General features: G+C 42.5%; 1 protein-coding gene across 1 annotated transcript in view; it reads left to right on the top strand.

Annotated features, from left to right (window-relative positions):
- fras1 (Fraser extracellular matrix complex subunit 1) overlaps positions 1-19,264 on the top strand; it is a 607,084-nt gene that overhangs the window by 86,022 nt on the left and 501,798 nt on the right. Inside the window, exons 13-15 of the mRNA XM_055161976.1 lie at positions 276-419; positions 4,084-4,326; positions 13,412-13,558. Of these exons, the coding sequence (XP_055017951.1) occupies positions 276-419; positions 4,084-4,326; positions 13,412-13,558 (534 nt within the window). The remainder of the gene's footprint in view (positions 1-275; positions 420-4,083; positions 4,327-13,411; positions 13,559-19,264) is intronic.

Genomic DNA, 19,264 nt, shown 5'->3' on the forward strand with positions numbered 1-19,264 from the left:
TCTCTGTCCAATCAGAACCTTCCCCACCCCCGGACTTTGAGCAGAATTAAATAAGATAATAAGATAAAGCCGATTTAACGAGTTTTTCATGCGAACCTCAATTCAGAAGTATTATTTCCATGTAAACTCCAAGGAGAATATTTTAATTCCGAACTGTTTAACACGGCCGGTCTGTTTTTCTGTGTGTTTTTGAGCTGTAAAACCACCTGTGATTGAGTAAATGTAGGTGACAGATCTTCTTCTTTTTCTTCTTCTTCTCTTTCTCTTTCTGTCAGTGCGGTGTCACTCGGAGTGCTCCACCTGCTCTGGGAGTCCTGACCACTGTGACAGCTGCTCCGACCCAAACTCTGTGCTCCACCTGGGCCGCTGCCTGCCCCACTGCCCCCCCGGCTTCTACCAGGACCAGCACGTCTGCAAACGTGAGATACAAACATTTACCCTTTTTCTCTCTGGAAATGTGAATGTGTTTTTACTCGTTTGGGCTTCGTGATGTGATTTTATTTGGTTTGTTCTGTGTTAAAGTCGTCGTATTTTTCTATTTTCTGATCTAATGTTGTGTTTCCTCGTCACAAACAGACCTGGAGTTGTGTTTTTTTGTTGTTGTTTCGTTCACATGTTTAACGCACAAACCTGCTGTTTTTTTGTCTCAAACTGAAAACTGTTGCACCTCGTGATGTCATGTGGTGATACAGGAAGCGCTCCATTGTGTTTTTAAACTCCACACACCTTCACTAGAATCATCTGGGTCATTTTTTCAGTCCTGGAATTCCCGATTTCTCCCGAACTAAAGGTGAAAGGAGCTGCTGAAAACTTGAAAACTCTCGCTTCATGACATCACAAAGTGGAACACAGAATAAATGTTAACTTTTTTTCAGGATTTGTATGAGTCCTGTCTGTTCTAGAGTTAATTCAATTATTTTGGAAATGTTAATTAAGTAACACTGGACTAACATTCATGTTTAACCTGAAATCAAGAGTTATATTCACGTTTTAAGAGTAAAACAGATAACACTGTGTAGAGTTATCCTGGTTTAGCTCAACAACTCACAGAGGTGTTTTATTTTTACACTTTATTTAGTTAATTTACCATTTTCGGCAAAGTCTCAAACTCAAATTGCCAGAGGCCAAAGTTAAAAACTGGGACTAAGTCGTGGGCCAAACTAAATATTTATTGAAACATTTCAACAACATCTGCATGTTTTCTCTTCTTTTGAGATATATAATGTTAAACCTTTTCTTATTAAAATAAATGTTTAATAATAGTTTTGATTAAACACTGAATCCAGAACAAGCAAAATATAAAATAATAACAACATTTTAAATAAATAATGTCTCGATAGTCGATCTGTGTGCAGCAGCAGCTCTGATACATGTTTGATATGATCTCGAGGGCCAAATATAACTATATCACAGGCCAAATTTGGCCCCCAGGCCTGAGTTTGACATGTCTGTCCTTAAGTGTAAATTAAGGTTCACTGTAAAAAAAAAAAAAAACACATTCAGTGCATGTAAAGCCTTTATTTTCTTTAAAACAGTGTAGTCAAAGTCAAAATGAACTTTATTTTCAGTTCCAGAGGACCCGGTCCAGCAGAAGTAAACATCAACAAGGCCAAAACTTCAAGTTAATTCATCTGATATAAAAGTGTATTGAACAGATACATATGTACTCGAGTTTATGAAACTGTTGGCCTTTTTTCTGTACCATTTTTGTTTCTAAAGTTCCATCCGTTTTAAACAGACCATGTATGAAACATGGAACAAAAATTATTTCCCAAATTTCAAAGACAAAAAAAAAAAGTATTTAAAATGATAAAAATGTTCTTGGAAGGACTGACATATTTTATAGAAATAGTTTCTTTCATTTTGAAGTAATATTAAAGTATTCAGAAGAAAAAAGCGACAAATGATGTAAAATCCTGCACCTTCTTCTTGTTTGTACAATTTTCCCTCCGTTACTTTTCCTCCGTTACCATGACGTTTCTTAATAAAAAACTTCATGAGTCAAAAAGTAAGAGGTTTTTTCAACCTAATCTTGTACCATATGGTAGAAAACTATATGAAGCAAATATTCAAACCAGTTTTGTTAAGGATATGTAAGTGAGAACCAAGAGTTATCACTGTTTGGATTTATTGACCAAAAAGTGCTGCATATTTCATTCCCTCCGTTACCGACATGAGTTTTTTAATTTTTCTCAACAACTTGAAAGAATCTCACAGGTTTAACTTGACCCTGTTGGAGTGTAACTCTTTCCTACATTCTGATACTTTACTTATTTCAATAGTTCCTCTAGTTTCTGAATAAGAGACATTTGAATGTCAAAAATCTGACCCTGTTTCCCTCCGTTACCACTTGACCAGACCCTCATCTACTACACACACACAGAACATGAAGTGTAAATAGATTTCAATAATAAAAAAAATAAACACAGTATACAGACAGACAGACGAGGACATAAACATTTCCACAAGAACAATGACGTAGTTGTTTTTTGGTTTATGTGCAGGTGCAGTGTGTAAAGTGCTGACACAGCAGCTGGATTTATGAATGTGTGGAGTTGTTTTGGATGTGGTGGTTTCTGGAGTTTTGGTGAGTGTGTTGATGAGCCTGATGCCTGTGGGGAGAGTGTGTGTTGTGTTTGTGAGTGTGTTTGTGAGTGTGTTTGTGAGTGTGTTTGTGAGTGTGTTTGTGAGTGTGTTTGTGAGTGTGTTTGTGAGTGTGTTTGTGAGTGTGTTTGTGAGTGTGTTGTGAGTGTGTTTGTGAGTGTGTTTGTGAGTGTGTTTGTGTTTGTGAGTGTTTGTGAGTGTGTTTTGTGAGTGTGTTTTGTGAGTGTGTTTGTGAGTGTTTGTGAGTGTGTTTGTGAGTGTGTTTGTGTTGTGAGTGTGTTTGTGAGTGTTTGTGAGTGTGTTTGTGAGTGTGTTTGTGAGTGTGTTTGTGAGTGTGTTTGTGAGTGTGTTTGTGTTTGTGAGTGTGTTTGTGTTGCGTTTCGTGCTGCGAGAGCGTTTCCCGGGCGCTGGGTGGGTGGTGTTGATCTTGATCACTGCAGCGGGAAGTGTAAAAGATGAAATTATGTACAAAACCGGTTCAGACTGGTCTTCTCTGGTGACAGTTTGAAGGTGGGAGGTGCCAAAGTAACACTAGAGGACGTCAAATTAACTTCAACCATTTCAACTCTGGCAAATAACCCCAACTCCCTCCCTCGTTTAACTTTCGAACAGTTAAAATATCACTTTTGGTGTGAAAAACAACCCTGGAATTTTAACCCTCCAGTTTTTGCTGTGTTGTAGACAGACTCACGATAAAGAATTACCATATTTTGCGCATTATTAGGCCCTCTGGATTATAAAGCGCACTGACATTGAATGGTCTATTTTCCAACTTTTTTCACAATCCTGAAAAGGTTTAACAGTATCCAAATTTGTGAATGAAACAAAACACAACTCCACATTTGTTTTTGAGAAGGAAACAACATTAGATCATGACTAAAACGTGCATCGAGTAACTTTTCTGGTGGAGGGTTTGTATATTCTGTATTTTCCGGGCTAATGAATGTGTGGTTGTATTTTCAGTTTAATCCATCATGATTTAAAACTAATAGTGCCTATAATGTTTATTTTAACTGAATTATAGGCCAGTTTCATTGTTGACAAAAGCGTGCGTTGCATGCTGGGAATTATTTTGGTCGGCGGCAAGAAACACTAATTGAACATGACGGACGGAGCGAGAAAGCACGTAAAGGGTATTGATCCCGGTTATTTATCCACTCTAACGGCAGACGACCCAAGACCATTTGACCAGAAATTGGTCATAAACATCGACGGACGACAAATCACCCTTTTCAACCCCGACAAAAGGTGAAACCAAATTTCTGGTCAGAATCACCAACTACCTGGACAAATATTCACTTGGGCGACATCCACAATGACTTGGTGGAAACTCCTGGGCCATTCACAGCAGAAAAGATGAAAACCTCCAAGAGTCTCGAAAAAAAAAGCATTTGGGGAAACTACAAAAATAATAATAACTGCTCCTGGTTTAACATCAGATTTTTAAAAGCGTAATCAGAGACACCGACCTGGTCCCAGTCAAGACCGAGAGACCGAGTGGCTTCGAGACCGACACGAGTCCGAGTCCGAGCGGCTTCGAGTCCGACACGAGACCGAGTCCGAGCGGCTTCGAGACCGAGACGAGACCGAGTCAGAGCGGCTTCGAGTCCGAGACGAGACCGAGTCCGAGCGGCTTCGAGACCGACACGAGACTGAGTCCGAGTGGCTTCGAGTCCGAGACGAGTCCGAGACCGAGCGGCTTCGAGGCCGACACGAGTCCGAGTCCGAGCGGCTTCAAGTCCGAGACGAGTCCGAGTCCGAGCGGCTTCGAGTCCGAGACGAGACCGAGTCCGAGCGGCTTCGAGTCCGAGACTGAGCGGCTTCGAGTCCGAGCGGCTTCGAGACCGAGACGAGACCGAGACGAGCGGCTTCGAGACGAGACCGAGACGAGTCTGAGCGGCTTCGAGTCCGAGACGAGACCGAGTCCGAGCGGCTTTGAGTCCGAGACGAGTTCGAGTCCGAGTCCGAGCGGCTTTGAGTCCGAGACAAGTTCGAGTCTGAGTCCGAGCGGCTTCGAGACCGAGACGAGACTGAGTCCGAGCGGCTTCGAGACCGAGACGAGACCGAGTCCGAGCGGCTTTCGAGACCAAGACGAGTCCGAGCGGCTTCGAGACCGAGACGAGACCGAGTCCGAGCGGCTTCGAGTCCGAGACGAGTCCGAGACGAGACCGAGTCCGAGCGGCTTTGAGTCCGAGACGAGTTCGAGTCCGAGTCCGAGCGGCTTTGAGTCTGAGACGAGTTCGAGTCCGAGTCCGAGCGGCTTCGAGACCGAGACGAGACCGAGTCCAAACACGGTCAAGTCTGAGGCAAGACCAAGACCATAAAAAAAGTCGTCTGGAGGCCGGTCTCGAGACCAAGACCCGTCTCGAGTGTGTAGTTGTGTGTAGTGTTTTGTTAGCATGCTAGTTGTCTGTAAAAGTTGTAAAAGTTGTGAAGAACAATGACTTGGTGGAAACTCCTGGGCCGTTCACAGCAGAAAAGATGAAAACCTCCAAGAGTCTCGATGTGTTGTTGAACTTGTTGGAGTCCACGGTTTGTTAGGATCTTCTACGTTTGCTCTGCGAATGTTTGAAAGCCGTTTAATTCACCGTTAGTGGTTCTTTTCACTCAGAACACGAAAAAGACATTTTCCTTCTTTCGTGCTTTTATTTGTGCATCTGATAATGCAGCAGGAATTTACCATTATCGGGGAGAAATACGCGAGGTTACGCACTGTGTTTGACCGCTGTCGTGTTTCTTGCCTCCGACCAAAATATTTCCCAGGATGCAACGCGGGCTTTTAATAACAATGACGTCAGCTGAAACTTGCCTATAGGCACTATTACTACATCCCCGTTGTCACGTGATGCTCATAAGGGAGACCAAGATAAGAGGCAAGTCCAGCTGCTAGAGTTTGTCCCAAAACAAAACACACAAAAAAAAAGTACTTCCACAATTTGGCGGCATTTTGGCTTCAGGACACATTTGTTTACGTTTTACAGAAATGAAACTTAAAACCACATGACTCATTTGCATAAACTGTAAGGTCTGAATAAACAGTTCTTTCCTTGTGTCGCTGATGTGGTTCAGTCAAACTAAAGGACACGACTCAGTGAAATATCAGTGTTGTGGCCTGATCCCGTCAGATCTTAGAAGCTCAGCAGGACAGGGTCTGGTCTGGACTTGGATGGAGACAGTGGGAGAATCAGGAGCCACAGGAGGCACCAGTGGCAATAACTGTCGTTGTGTCCTTAGGCAAGACACTTCACCCACATTGCCTAGTATGAAAGTGGTGTGTGCGTGAGTGACGGTGGTGGTCGGAGGGACCGATGGCAGCCGCGCTTCCGTCAGTCTGCCCCAAATCCAGGCCCAGTTTAGCATCACCAGGTGTAGAGTGAATGAATAATGCTGAATAATGTTCTGTAAAGCGTCTTTGTGACAAAAATGTCTGTGAAAAGCGCTAAATAAATAAACTTACTTACTTCTCCCTGTGACAGAGGATGTGCTGCTGATGGTGAGTCTGTTCTGTGTGTGTGTTATAAGCCTGTTGTTGTTTATGTTATAGTTTATCTGAAGAACTGTTCACATGTGACGTTAACAGTCTGTTGTTTTCTCTCTTCTGTTGTTTTTACTACAACTTGACTTTACACAGGAAACGTCTGCTCCTGGTCTCTGATTTTATAAAATAAATTTCCCCCAAAAAGTGCGACTTACATGTTTTTTTCTTCTTCATTACTCATTTTTTGGCTGGTGAAACTTATACTCCGGAGCGACTTATAGCCTGAAAAATACGATGGTTAAAATATCACTTTTTGTGTGGGAAAAACAAGTCTGAAATATTTCACCCTGGAAATTTAACCCTCCAGTTTTTGCAGTGTGGAGAAGTAGACAGACGAATAATAAAGAGTCACTCAAACACAACTGCAGGTCTGTTTTTGAGACGGAAACAATGTCATTTCTTCATTTGTTTTTCCATATAAAACCAAAAATAAGAAAACAAAAAAACAACAGTTTTCTTTATTATTTGTCTCCAAAACCAAAATGAAAAAGCAGATAACGATTCTTTCAGTTTTCGATTTTGTGTTTAAAAGGAAAATGGAAAAAACGGATAACGACCGTTTCCTGTTTACGTGACGTCAGTGACTCTGATGCTGGACTTTACGGACTGAACCAGGACTGATCCAGGTGCGGGACCGGACCGGGACCAGAGCGGGACCAGAGCGGGACTGAGACCGCCGGGACTGAGGCCGGGACTGAGACCGGGACTGGAGACCGGGATCAGACCGGGACCAGACCGGGACCAGAGACCCGGGAGACCGGGACTGAGACTGAGACCGGGACTGAGACCGGGATCAGACCGGGATCAGACCGGGACAAGGCCGGGATCAGACCCAGACCGGGACTGAGACCGGGACTGAGACCGGGACCAGACCGGGGACTGAGACCGGGACCAGACCGGGACTGAGGCCGGGACTGAGACCGGGACTGAGGCCGGGACTGAGGCCGGGACAAGGCCGGGACCAGACCGAGACCGGGACCAGACCGGGACTGAGACCGGGACCAGACCGGGACAAGGCCGGGACCAGACCGGGAGACCGGGACCAGACCGGGACCAGACCGGGACCAACCCCGCGGAGGCTCGGAGTCAAAGCTTGGAGTCTGCTCTGGTCCCGGTCTGGTCTCTGTCTGGTCCTGGACCTGGATCAGTCCTGGTTCAGTCCGTACGCAGCGCAAAATCCAGCATCAGAGTCACGGACGTCACGTAAACGAGAAACAATCATTATCCATTTTTCCATTTTACTTTTAAACACAAAATCGAAAACTAAAAAAAACAAATCATTATCCATTTTTTTTTCATTTTGGTTTTTTTGGAATGAACAAATGACACACGGATTTAACATTAGATCACGACTAAAACTTGCATTGTGTCACTTTTCTAGCGTAGAGTTTGTCAAATACTTTTCTCCGTGAAGATTTTATCGCTTTGTCGTCAGATCTGCGGAGAGGCGACCCCGCTCACACTCACAGTGTCTGTTTTTTGAGGTATTTTTGAGCCCCTGTAATTGCATAAATGTAAAGTGGAGCTGTTTAAAGTCACGCTGTGGAACATTCTGGGCAGATCGACGCCTCTAGAAAAGCCACACGACGCGCTTTATGTCGAAAAACAGCCGCGGTCGATGATTTAAAGCGCCTCTCGTTACGTAACGTTTCCAGTCTGTAACGGCTCCCGAAATCGTCCTCGGAATCTCCCTGCGCCGCGTTAGAACATCTCAGCCTAGTTTGGGAACTGGCGCCGGATAAACTTTTTTTTTTCCGAGGTGGAGTTTTGAAAATACAGACGGCCAGGAACTCTGTGGGACTCATTATCCGCTATGAAAAGTGCTGAGATACGTGCGGGTCAATATTTCAAACAGAAGACAATAGGAGCGGGTCTGTGTGGACTTGTTAACTTAGACGAGAGCTTTTGTGGAGCTATTTACAAATCCCAGCAACAGGAAATCAATCAGACGCTCCTCTCCTCTGCCACCTCTTCTCTCAAACCGAGTCGCGAAATAATGGTTTTCCGATGGATCAAATGTTCCTTTAAAAAATCTAAATCCGTTCACAGAAGAAGAAGAAGAAGAAGAAGAAGTAAAAGAAGGAGAAGAAGCTGAAAACGCTGCTCAGCTGGGAACTTTTTTTGTTTACTTTGCTTTTATTTTCTTTTTCAGCGCGAATACGATGATTTAAATCGATGCGCAAACGTTTCAATTTATTTTTTATTTTTTCTGCGACAGACTTGTTGCCATGGAGATGCTATCGCTTTGCCGGAAAGGTTTTGCACTGTGGCATTAAACTCGTCTGTGTTACATTTATTCCATTACAGGTGAATCATAATCAGTGTTGGGAAGGTGACTTTTAAAATGTAATCCCCTACAGATTACAGATTACAGATTACACACCCCAAAATGTAGTTTGTAACGGAATCCATTAAATTACTTAAAGTGAGTAATGTAATCTGAATACTTTGGATTACTTGATTTGCTTTTAGACCTGGTTTAGACCTGGTTTAGACCTGGTTTAGACCTGGTTTTAGTCTTAGTTTAGACCTGATTTAGACCTGGTTTAGTCCTGGTTTAGACCTGGTTTAGACCTGGTTTAGATCTAGTTTAGACCTGGTTTTAGTCTTAGTTTAGACCTGATTTAGACCTGGTTTAGTCCTGGTTTAGACCTGGTTTAGACCTGGTTTAGATCTAGTTTAGACCTGGTTTTAGTCTTAGTTTAGACCTGATTTAGACCTGGTTTAGTCCTGGTTTAGACCTGGTTTAGACCTGGTTTAGACCTGGTTTAGATCTAGTTTAGACCTGGTTTTAGTCTTAGTTTAGACCTGATTTAGACCTGGTTTAGTCCTGGTTTAGACCTGGTTTAGATCTAGTTTAGACCTGGTTTTAGTCTTAGTTTAGACCTGATTTAGACCTGGTTTAGACCTGGTTTAGATCTAGTTTAGACCTGGTTTTAGTCTTAGTTTAGACCTGATTTAGACCTGGTTTAGTCCTGGTTTAGACCTGGTTTAGACCTGGTTTAGATCTAGTTTAGACCTGGTTTTAGTCTTAGTTTAGACCTGATTTAGACCTGGTTTAGTCCTGGTTTAGACCTGGTTTAGACCTGGTTTAGATCTAGTTTAGACCTGGTTTTAGTCTTAGTTTAGACCTGATTTAGACCTGGTTTAGTCCTGGTTTAGTCCTGGTTTAGTCCTGGTTTAGACCTGGTTTAGATCTAGTTTAGACCTGGTTTTAGTCTTAGTTTAGACCTGATTTAGACCTGGTTTAGTCCTGGTTTAGTCCTGGTTTAGACCTGGTTTAGACCTGGTTTAGATCTAGTTTAGACCTGGTTTTAGTCTTAGTTTAGACCTGATTTAGACCTGGTTTAGTCCTGGTTTAGACCTGGTTTAGACCTGGTTTAGATCTAGTTTAGACCTGGTTTTAGTCTTAGTTTAGACCTGATTTAGACCTGGTTTAGTCCTGGTTTAGACCTGGTTTAGACCTGGTTTAGATCTAGTTTAGACCTGGTTTTAGTCTTAGTTTAGACCTGATTTAGACCTGGTGTCAGGGAATTCTACCCAAAAGACATCAAAAATACATTAAATAAAGACACACCAGAAAGAGACGGTTAAAATGAACACTTACGCAAGGAGAGTTTTGAACACTGTCCGTCAGCTCCCTGCTCCACTCTGCTCAACAACTCTCCAAGTCACACTTTTATTGAAAATCATGTCACAGATAAGCAACACTTGACGACATCACGATACATACATTTCACATGTTCTCTTATAACTAACAATCCTCCCATTTCACATTTGATTACACATCCCAAGGACAGACAATTACGTGGTTCCCCAAGGCCTTCAGTTTTAGCATAAGATGGTACAAACCCTAAGTTGTCATTCATATCTGCTGCTGTTTTCATGTCACGTACATCCTGAACCAAAACAGACCCAAAGCAATGTTGATTACACCATGATTAATATTTAAATGATTCATACTTTAATGAAAGAATTACATATATAAATGAGTAACACTTTAATGAGACTTACATTTATATCATCAAAATTCTCTGACACCTGGTTTAGATCCAGTTTAGACCTGGTTTTAGTCTTGGTTTTAGTCCTGGTTTAGATCCAGTTTAGACCTGGTTTTAGTCTTGGTTTTAGTCCTGGTTTAGATCTAGTTTAGACCTGGTTTTAGTCTTGGTTTTAGTCCTGGTTTAGATCCAGTTTAGACCTGGTTTTAGTCTTGGTTTTAGTCCTGCTTTAGATCTAGTTTAGACCTGGTTTTAGTCTTGGTTTTAGTCCTGGTTTAGATCTAGTTTAGACCTGGTTTTAGTCTTGGTTTTAGTCCTGGTTTAGATCTAGTTTAGACCTGGTTTAGTTTCTGGCAATGAGTGAAATTACCGTTAAAAAAAAAGAAAAAAAAGGGGGATATATAAATATAAAAGGGATTTAACCCAAAATGTGAAAACAGTTAAATCCCTCTGTTTAATCCATCCATTTCAACAAAGTAACTGTAATCCAATTACCACTCACTGAAACAGTAACTGTAACTGAATACAGTTACTCATCATTTGTACTCTGATTACATGTAATCTGTTACTCCTCAACACTGATTATAATAATAATGATTCAAAATTACCACATTTGAAGCTTTAATTGTTCTAAAAATCTCTACAAAACCTTTGACTTTTTACTCTTAAAGATCATTTTTAGCCCTTCTCAACTTTTCTTTTCTACGTAACTTTGACGATATTGCACCAAATAGCACCAAAATAGGCCAGTTTGTGTTTTTTTGTGTGTTTAATCTCTGTGATCACATTCATTGAACAGTCTGTGATCAAAATACTCACACCCGCGCTGCTTTGGTACATTTTTGTCCCATTGACTTCCGTTCATAATGCCTTTTTTTACGGGCATAACTTTGTCAGTGCCGTATTTTAAACACCATAGGTCGCACTCTTAAACCTCCAACCGCATCAAAAAACGACCGCGCACCACAATCCAGAGCGCCCCATACACGAATCCACTCAGGCGTCCCAGTACGACTTCAGTAAACTACAAAGCCACAAACACACACGGAGCAGACAGCGACCGCACAGAGAAACACACACACACACACTCATCACTCCACGCCGACGAGGAACGGAACGGAGGAACGAACCGAAAAAGCCACGAGCGCAACGTGCCGCTTCTAGACACGACTGAACAACTGAGTCACTGCGAACACGCCGACAATCCAGACAGCACCAAAGACTTGTCGTCTTGTCTCTTATGAGCGTCACGTGACAACGGAACCAAACTAATCGAACGTCGTCTCCCCACAGTTACAAGAAACATTATAGAAACGATTAGTTTTAAATCATGATTGATACATTAAACTGAAAATACAACCACATGTTTTTTTGTGCTGAGCAAACAAATGTAGGTTTCAGTAAATTATAATTTTATATGAGGTCCTTATGCACCACAGATTTTTTTAATGACGGTGATGAAACTGATAGTGTTGTTATTTTCTGATACCGCGGGATACTGTAATACCGGATCACCGTTCAACCATGTTTGAGTACTGTATTTTCCGGGCTATTAGACGCGCTCATAAACCTCCAACCCCATCAAAAAAACGACCGTGCACCACAATCCAGAGCGCCCCATACACGAATCCACTCAGGCGTCCCAGTACGACTTCAGTAAACTACAAAGCCACAAACACACACGGAGCAGACAGCGACCGCACAGAGAAACACACCCACACACACACTCATCACTCCACGCCGACGAGGAACGGAACGGAGGAACGAACTGTGCCGCTTCTAGACACGACTGAACAACTGAGTCACTGCGAACACGTCGACAATCCAGACACTACTCCCTACACGCCACAACTGAACAAAGCCCAGAGTCACTGTGAACGAACAAACAAACAAAACCACTCACACATCACACTGTTGGGTTTCATTTAAAGTCCCACACCGTTTATTTGTGAAAAAAGTTTGAAAATAGAACAAGAATATTGCACTGCATACGGACTGGACCAGGACTGGACCAGGACTAAACCGTTTTCAGTCCTGGTCCTGTTCCCGGTCTCAATCCTGGTCTCAGTTCTTGTCTGATCCCGGTCTCAATCTTAATCCCTGACTCAGTCCCGGTCTGGTCTCGGACCTCGTTTAGTCCTGGTTTAGTCCTGGTTTAGTCCTGGTTTAGTCCTGGTTCAGTCCTGGTTTAGTCCTGGTTCAGTCCTGGTTTAGTCCTGGTTTAGTCCTGGTTTAGTCCTGGTTTTGTCCTGGTTTAGTCCTGGTTCAGTCCTGGTTTAGTCCTGGTTTAGTCCTGGTTTAGTCCTGGTTTTAGTCCTGGTTTAGTCCTGGTTCAGTCCTGGTTTAGTCCTGGTTTTAGTCCTGGTTTAGTCCTGGTTTAGTCCTGGTTTACTCCGGAGGCGCAAATAATGAAGAAAATTGTTTTGGTTTTATATTGAAAAACAAGGTTCTTCTTCTGCCGCATTTTTCACTTTGACTTTGATTTTATTACGACTTCATTCTCGTGATATTATAACTTTATTCTCGTAAAATTACGACTTTATTCTTGTAATATTACGACTTTAATGTCAAAATGTTACGACTTTATTCTCGTAGCGCCAGCATGTTTTTTTTTTTTTTTTATCTGACCCTTATACTCCGTATTTAAAGTCTTAAATACATTTACTTCAAATAACTGACTGACTGTGATCAAGCCTCTCGCGCTTAAAGCTCCGTTCTGAAAGAGATGGCAAGAAAAGACGTAGATATTTGAAGTTAAAATGATGTGGTTGTGTTGTAGAGGAGCCCCAGCCTCATTCTTTTCTTGTGGAAATGTTTATGTAGAAAAGAAAAGTTGAGAAGGGTTAAAAAGTAAAAGTTTTTGTAAAGATTTTTTGAACAATTAAAGCTTCAAATGTGGTAATTTTGAAAAGGAATTCAGCAGATTTTCAACGATTCAACAGATTTCTCACTGTTTTTGTGTCTTTGTGTGTTTGATTTATTCAAAGTTGGGACAGAAACTCAAATTGAATGTCTAAAAATAAAGTCTCGGGTTTTTCAGCAGGTCTCAAACTGCAAAGAAAAGTCCTTTTTACTTTTCAGTCCGGATCTAAAACGCAGTGGAGCAGAAAGTACAGCTACCTGCTCTCAAATGAAGTGAAGTAAAAAGTATTTGACGGACACTTCGCTGGAAAAGTTAGACAATGCACTTTTAGTTTAGCTTTGCCACTTTTCTGCACCTTTATCTCATCCCTCTCTTCTTCTTCTTCTTCTCGTCCTCGTCCTCCAGCCTGCGCTCCGTCCTGCCTCTCCTGCTCGGGCCCGTCTCAGTGTGACTCGTGTGGACCGCAGGGGGCGCTGCTGAGCCCCGACCGACTCCAGTGTGTGTCCGTGTGTCCGTCTGGATCCTACCAACACGACCACGCGCACTGCAAAGGTAACGCGAAACCACCACACCGGCTTTTTAAAACAACCGGGTGTCATTCGTTTATTAGTTTTTCAATATAAATCCAAAAATAAGAAAATGAAAAAACAACAGTTTTCTTCATTATTTGTCTCCAAAACCAAAATGAAAAAACTGATCATTTGTTTTTTCAGTTTTCGATTTTGTGTTTGAATGAAAAATGGAAAAAATGGATAACGAACGTTTCCCGTTTACGTGACGTCAGTGACTGTGATGTCGGACTTTTGCACCGCGTACGGACTGAACCAGGACTGATCCAGGTCCAGGACCAGAGTGGGACTAGAGCAGGACCAGAGCTTTGACTCCGAGCCTCAGCTTCGAGCTCCGGCCCTGTCGTGGGCTCTGAGCCTCCGGTCTGGTCCCGGTCTGGTCCCGATTTGGTCCTGGTCTGGTCCCGGTCTGGTCCTGGTCTGGTCCCGATTTGGTCCTGGTCTGGTCCCGGTCTGGTCCCGGTCTGGTCGTGGACCTGAATTCGTGTGTCATTCGTTCATTCGTTTTTCAATATAAAACCAAAAATAAGAAAACGAAAAAACAACAGTTTTCTTCGCTATTTGTCTCCAAAACCAAAATGAAAAAACAGATAACGATTCGTTTTTTCAGTTTTCGATTTTGTGTTTAAATGAAGAATGGAAAAAACGGATAACGGCCGTTTCCCGTTTACGTGACTTCCGTGACTGCGATGCCGGACTGAACCAGGACTGATCCAGGTCCGAGACCAGAACGAGACCAGAGCGGGACTGAGACTGGGACAGAGCTGCTCTGGTCCTCCGCGCTCAAGAACCGCGGCTGGTTCTGAGGTGGTGCAAAGCCTCCGACTGACGCATTCACACCAACGAAAATGAATCGAACTAAGAGCTTTTGGTTCAAATGGACCAGGTCCGGGACCAGACCGGGACCAAAGCGCTACTGAGACTGGGACCAGACCGGGACCAGAGCGGGCCTGAGACCGAGACCGAGACAAGACCAGGACCAGACCGGGACCAGACCGGAGGCTCAGAGCCCACGGCAGGACCGGAGCTCGAAGCTGAGGCTCGGACCCCGTGGAGGCTCGGAGTCAAAGCTCGGAGTCCATCCTGGTCCCTGTCTGGTCCCGGTCTCAGTCCCGCTCTGGTCTCGGTCTGGTCTCGGACCTGGATCAGTCCTGATTCAGTCCGTATGCGGTGCAAAAGTCCGGCATCGCAGTCACGGAAGTCACATAAACGGGGAACGGTCGTTATCCGTTTTTTCCATTCTTCATTTAAACACAAAATCAAAAACTGAAAAAACGAATCGTTATCCGTTTTTTCATTTTGGTTTTGGAGACAAATAATGAAGAAAACAGTTGTTTTTTCATTTTCTTATTTTTGGTTTTATATTGAAAAACAAATGAACGAATGATACACGGATTTAACACCAGCACACGCTTTTTATTTTCTGATTTTGTTTGTATTTCATGAATTAATGAACTTTTAAGATGTAAATATGTCAGGATTATAAAACTGTGAATCATTTCCAGCTTCAGTTTCTCATAAAACAACAGAAAAATACAACAACAATCACACAAAAGTACATCACACACACGACACACAACACACGACACGCGGCACACGACACGCGACACACGACACGCGACACACGACACACGACACACGACACGCGGCACGCGACACGCGGCACGCGACACACGACACGCGGCACGCGACACGCGGCACACGACACACGACACACGACACGCGGCACGCGACACACAACAAACGACACACGACACACGGCACGCGACACACTGGGCTGGTCCATCAAAATCTGGTGGTAAAAGTAAAGTTACACATAACCTCGAGTAGAACCTGCGTTAGGTTTTAACTCCAAAAGATGATTTGGGGAGAAATTTGGAAGAAAAAGTCGATGTTTTGGAGTTTGCTCAAGCTGCATGAAGTTTTCTGGAAATTGACTCATTTTGCATTTTCAAGTCAAATTTATGGAGACTAAGTTTGTGTTTGCAGAATAAAATGACAAATTATTCAAATAGGTCTTATTTATTTGGATCTATTTTATAGTTTAGACCAGGGCCACTGCCTTCCAAGTAGATCACCAAGACATTTCTGACTTATACCATTGTGCTGAATAACAAACATGTGGTTAATTACACGACTATTACCATTTTACCAATGTAAATGTGTCAATTTGAACTTTGTGAACTAATAAATGGACAAATGTTTATGTTTTATAGGCGTCAAACTGTACCCAAAGACTTTCCTCTTTCTTAGAATTGTCTCAGTTTCTTGCGGCTGCTAAAATGAGCAGCTCTGTGACATTTTTGTTTTGTAAAGAAACTCACAGGAGGAAAAAGGTTGAAACCCGTGGTACAATTTTCAAATGTCTTGGCAAACCTCTAAATCTTAATTACTTTGCATAAAATTTGGACACAAATATTTTGGCCACATACGGAACCAAACGCAGAGTTCTAATCTAGAGAATCTTAAAAAACTTTTTTTTGGACCACCCTAATATACACTGTCCAGGCCGGCGCCACCTAGTGCCTCCGCTCAGTTTCATTTCTCTCCAGTGACTCGATCAGGAATCAGAAAACACTAGACGGTTTAAACAAACCACAGAAGTTTGAGTTCAGGCATCAGCCAATCAGAGAAGAGTCATATATTCTGTGTTGTCAACGATTCCCGAGATCGAGGATTTAAAGCCGGAACAAAGAGAATGTTTGGTGAATTTTATCAAGGGGAAAGACGTTATTGTTCTTCTTCCTTTGGGATTAGGGAAAAGCTTAATATACCAGTTCACCCCGTTAATGGAGCTTTACATACGTCACAACCACATAACAGTGACTGGTTAAATAAAAAAAGTACCCACCTACTGTTGAGCGAATGAATCCTAATGCTGCGAGGTCACACCATTTCCACAAAGTGAAACCGTGTGATGAATCAGGTTAACTATACACAAAACACACAATTCATTTCAGAGGGTTTATTTGAAGTTAAAAGTCAAAAGTTCAACCAAGAACCTCTCGATATAAATATGTCATTTATTTAAAGGTTGTATGGAGGATTTCTTTTGTTTAAAATTGTCACTGAATGTTCAAAGTAGCATTACAGAGACGCAGCAGCCCTGGAATTATGATGAACCAAAAAAAAAAAAGAATAAAAATCCATCAGCTGTGGACGTGGTGGGGCCAGAAAAACATCAGGCAATAGAGAACGATGCTGCCTCATTATCTCATTATCTATTGGCTGTGTAGGTTGTCAATCAAACTCTTCAGGTTTCTAGTGTACCTGACTTGCGGCGCGCTGGGATTACGTGGTTTATGTTTCTCTGCCTCTCACACGTGATTCCACGTAAACGAGACGCCGTTTACTCCACCAACACAGTGATTCTTGGCGAATTTTGTACTGTAGCTTCCTTGTCGTTTGCACAAAGTTTGTTGCGATGGCAGACGAAAACCCACATCCAGTTCTCCGCAAAAGAAAGTCTGTTTATGAGGTCGTTGAAAGAAGAAGAGAAGGGGAAAAGTAGCAAAGCCAAACTGAGGTGATTCTTGGAGATTCAATCCAGCGATGGCGCGACTGAAGCCGAAAACGAAGGGTCTAAAGACTGACGGGTCGGTCGCTGAATCACTCGTGGACATAAAACTTCAAGAGCGATTCTAAATGTGCACCGGCTGTAAACCAGCGTGAATTCTAGAGTAGAGCCCGACCGATATATCGGCCGATAGCCGATATTATATGGCTGCATATCGGCCGATAGCCGATACTCCATATCAGCAAGCATATCGGCTATCGGCCGATATGCTTGCTGATAGGGGCCGATATTTCACGTGGGCATGTTATACCTCATTATAAATCTTAGACTCTCTACATTCTGTTCATTTAATCCAATTTACAGACAGATAAATGTCCTAATATGTGGCTCCACATCAGTATTTATCTGTGGAGTCATTTGTCTGTGTGTGTGTCGTACTGTCCCTGAACACACCACAGAGTCGCGTCACTCACATGTGTTTGTTTACACCTGCAGACACAGATCCAAACACTGAGATTATTTTCTTTTTACGGACAATCGGTTTGAGTCTGGATTAAAAGGACATTTATTAGTTCAGACTTGTGATGTGGGAGGAGCCTGTGTGACGCTGAGTGTTGAAAATATGTCGACTCTGAAGCTAGTTTTTGTCATTTGTTATGGGTTAGCTGCTGTAGCTCCCGCACATAAACAGACTGTTTTCTATTGGTCTATTGTAAAGTGACTATATTGGCCGTATATTTGTTACTGGACCTGCACTGATATGTAAATGAGCTGTGAACAGACGTGTGAATTATGACATTTGCGCATATAATTAATTACTGCGGCGCGCACGTATTTACGGCTAAAGGCTAATAGCGCTACTTTCTTTACTAGTTATGAGTTCGTTGCGAACGAAATGACTCTTAGAACCGGCTCTTTGAAGGGAACGACAGGAGCCTGATCCTTATTGGGAGCCGTGTTTTCTCTTTCTCTCACTTTTTTTTCTCTTCACGCCGCGTGATTCGTGGTTTGACAGCGGCAGCGGCTAAAAACAAAACTTTGAGAAATTTGCGTGTACGTAGGATTAAAACAAAAACGAGCATATTTGACTGTAATTTAGCATAAAATAAAGTCCTGGTTTAGTCCTTTTTCAGTCCTGGTTTAGACCTGGTTCAGTCCTGATTCAGTCCTGCTTTAGACCTGCTTGCAACAAAACAATCTGAAGAGCCACTTGGGAGCCAAAAGAACCAGCAGCTTTTAGTGAGCCGAGCCAAAAGAGCCGGTTCTCTAAAAAGAACTGGAATCCCCATCACTAGTGTCTAGAATGTGATGCAAAAATGCCATTAAACCAACCTACTGTCTGTAAATATGATGTAAAGAGGCAGAATAACAATAAATGTTGCCTAAATAAACCCAATTTAAAATCCACCAGAGCCAAACCTAAGTTTTTTAAACAATTCAACATTTACAGTGAATTTTTAAATCACTAAATATATCGGCGATTATATCGGCAGCTCCAACTCCCATTATATCGGTTTCATATCGGCCACAGCAAAATCCATATCGGTCGGGCTCTATTCTAGAGTAAGGAGGAGGCATTTCTACTTTTACAACATCTGAAAAAGGACGAACAACGAACAGTCGCTGGAAAATCCTCTGTACAACCCTTAAACACGATCACATCTTCGACAACTGAACATCCACAGTCTTTTTTTAAATCTTGAAAAAACGCCGCAGAGTCGAGAGTTTGTTTCTCGTGTTTGAGCTGCGCCGTTTTCCATCTCTGTGTTTATTCTCGCAGCGTCGGTTCTTTTGTCTCTTTATTGGATTAGAGTTAATATTTTCTCCATTACTGGTCCAATCCCGCACATTTGATTGTTTCTGTTTCGGCTCAAATTACTTCACGTCTTTTCTAAGTTTTTTGTGACATTATTGAATCACAAGAGCCTGACTGAGTTCCCAGTTTCCCCCGTTTATTTGTGTTTGAGCAGAATCTTGAGGTCAGGATAAAGTCTTCTGTGTAAAGTCTTTATTGTCAGATGATCAGGAAGTGCACGTTAGCATGCCAGTGGTCTCTAAGAGTTGAGAACAATAAACTCATCTTGGTGAATAGTTAAGATGCTCTGAATGCATAAGGGAAGTGAGGAATAATTTGGATTACCTTTTTTTTTCTTTTTTGTTTTAGTTTGGACA

The sequence above is a fragment of the Boleophthalmus pectinirostris genome, unplaced genomic scaffold (genome assembly GCF_026225935.1).
Source record: "Boleophthalmus pectinirostris isolate CB_2022bp ecotype Guang Dong unplaced genomic scaffold, ASM2622593v1 HiC_scaffold_4, whole genome shotgun sequence".
In the NCBI taxonomy this organism is placed as follows: Eukaryota; Metazoa; Chordata; class Actinopteri; order Gobiiformes; family Gobiidae; genus Boleophthalmus; species Boleophthalmus pectinirostris.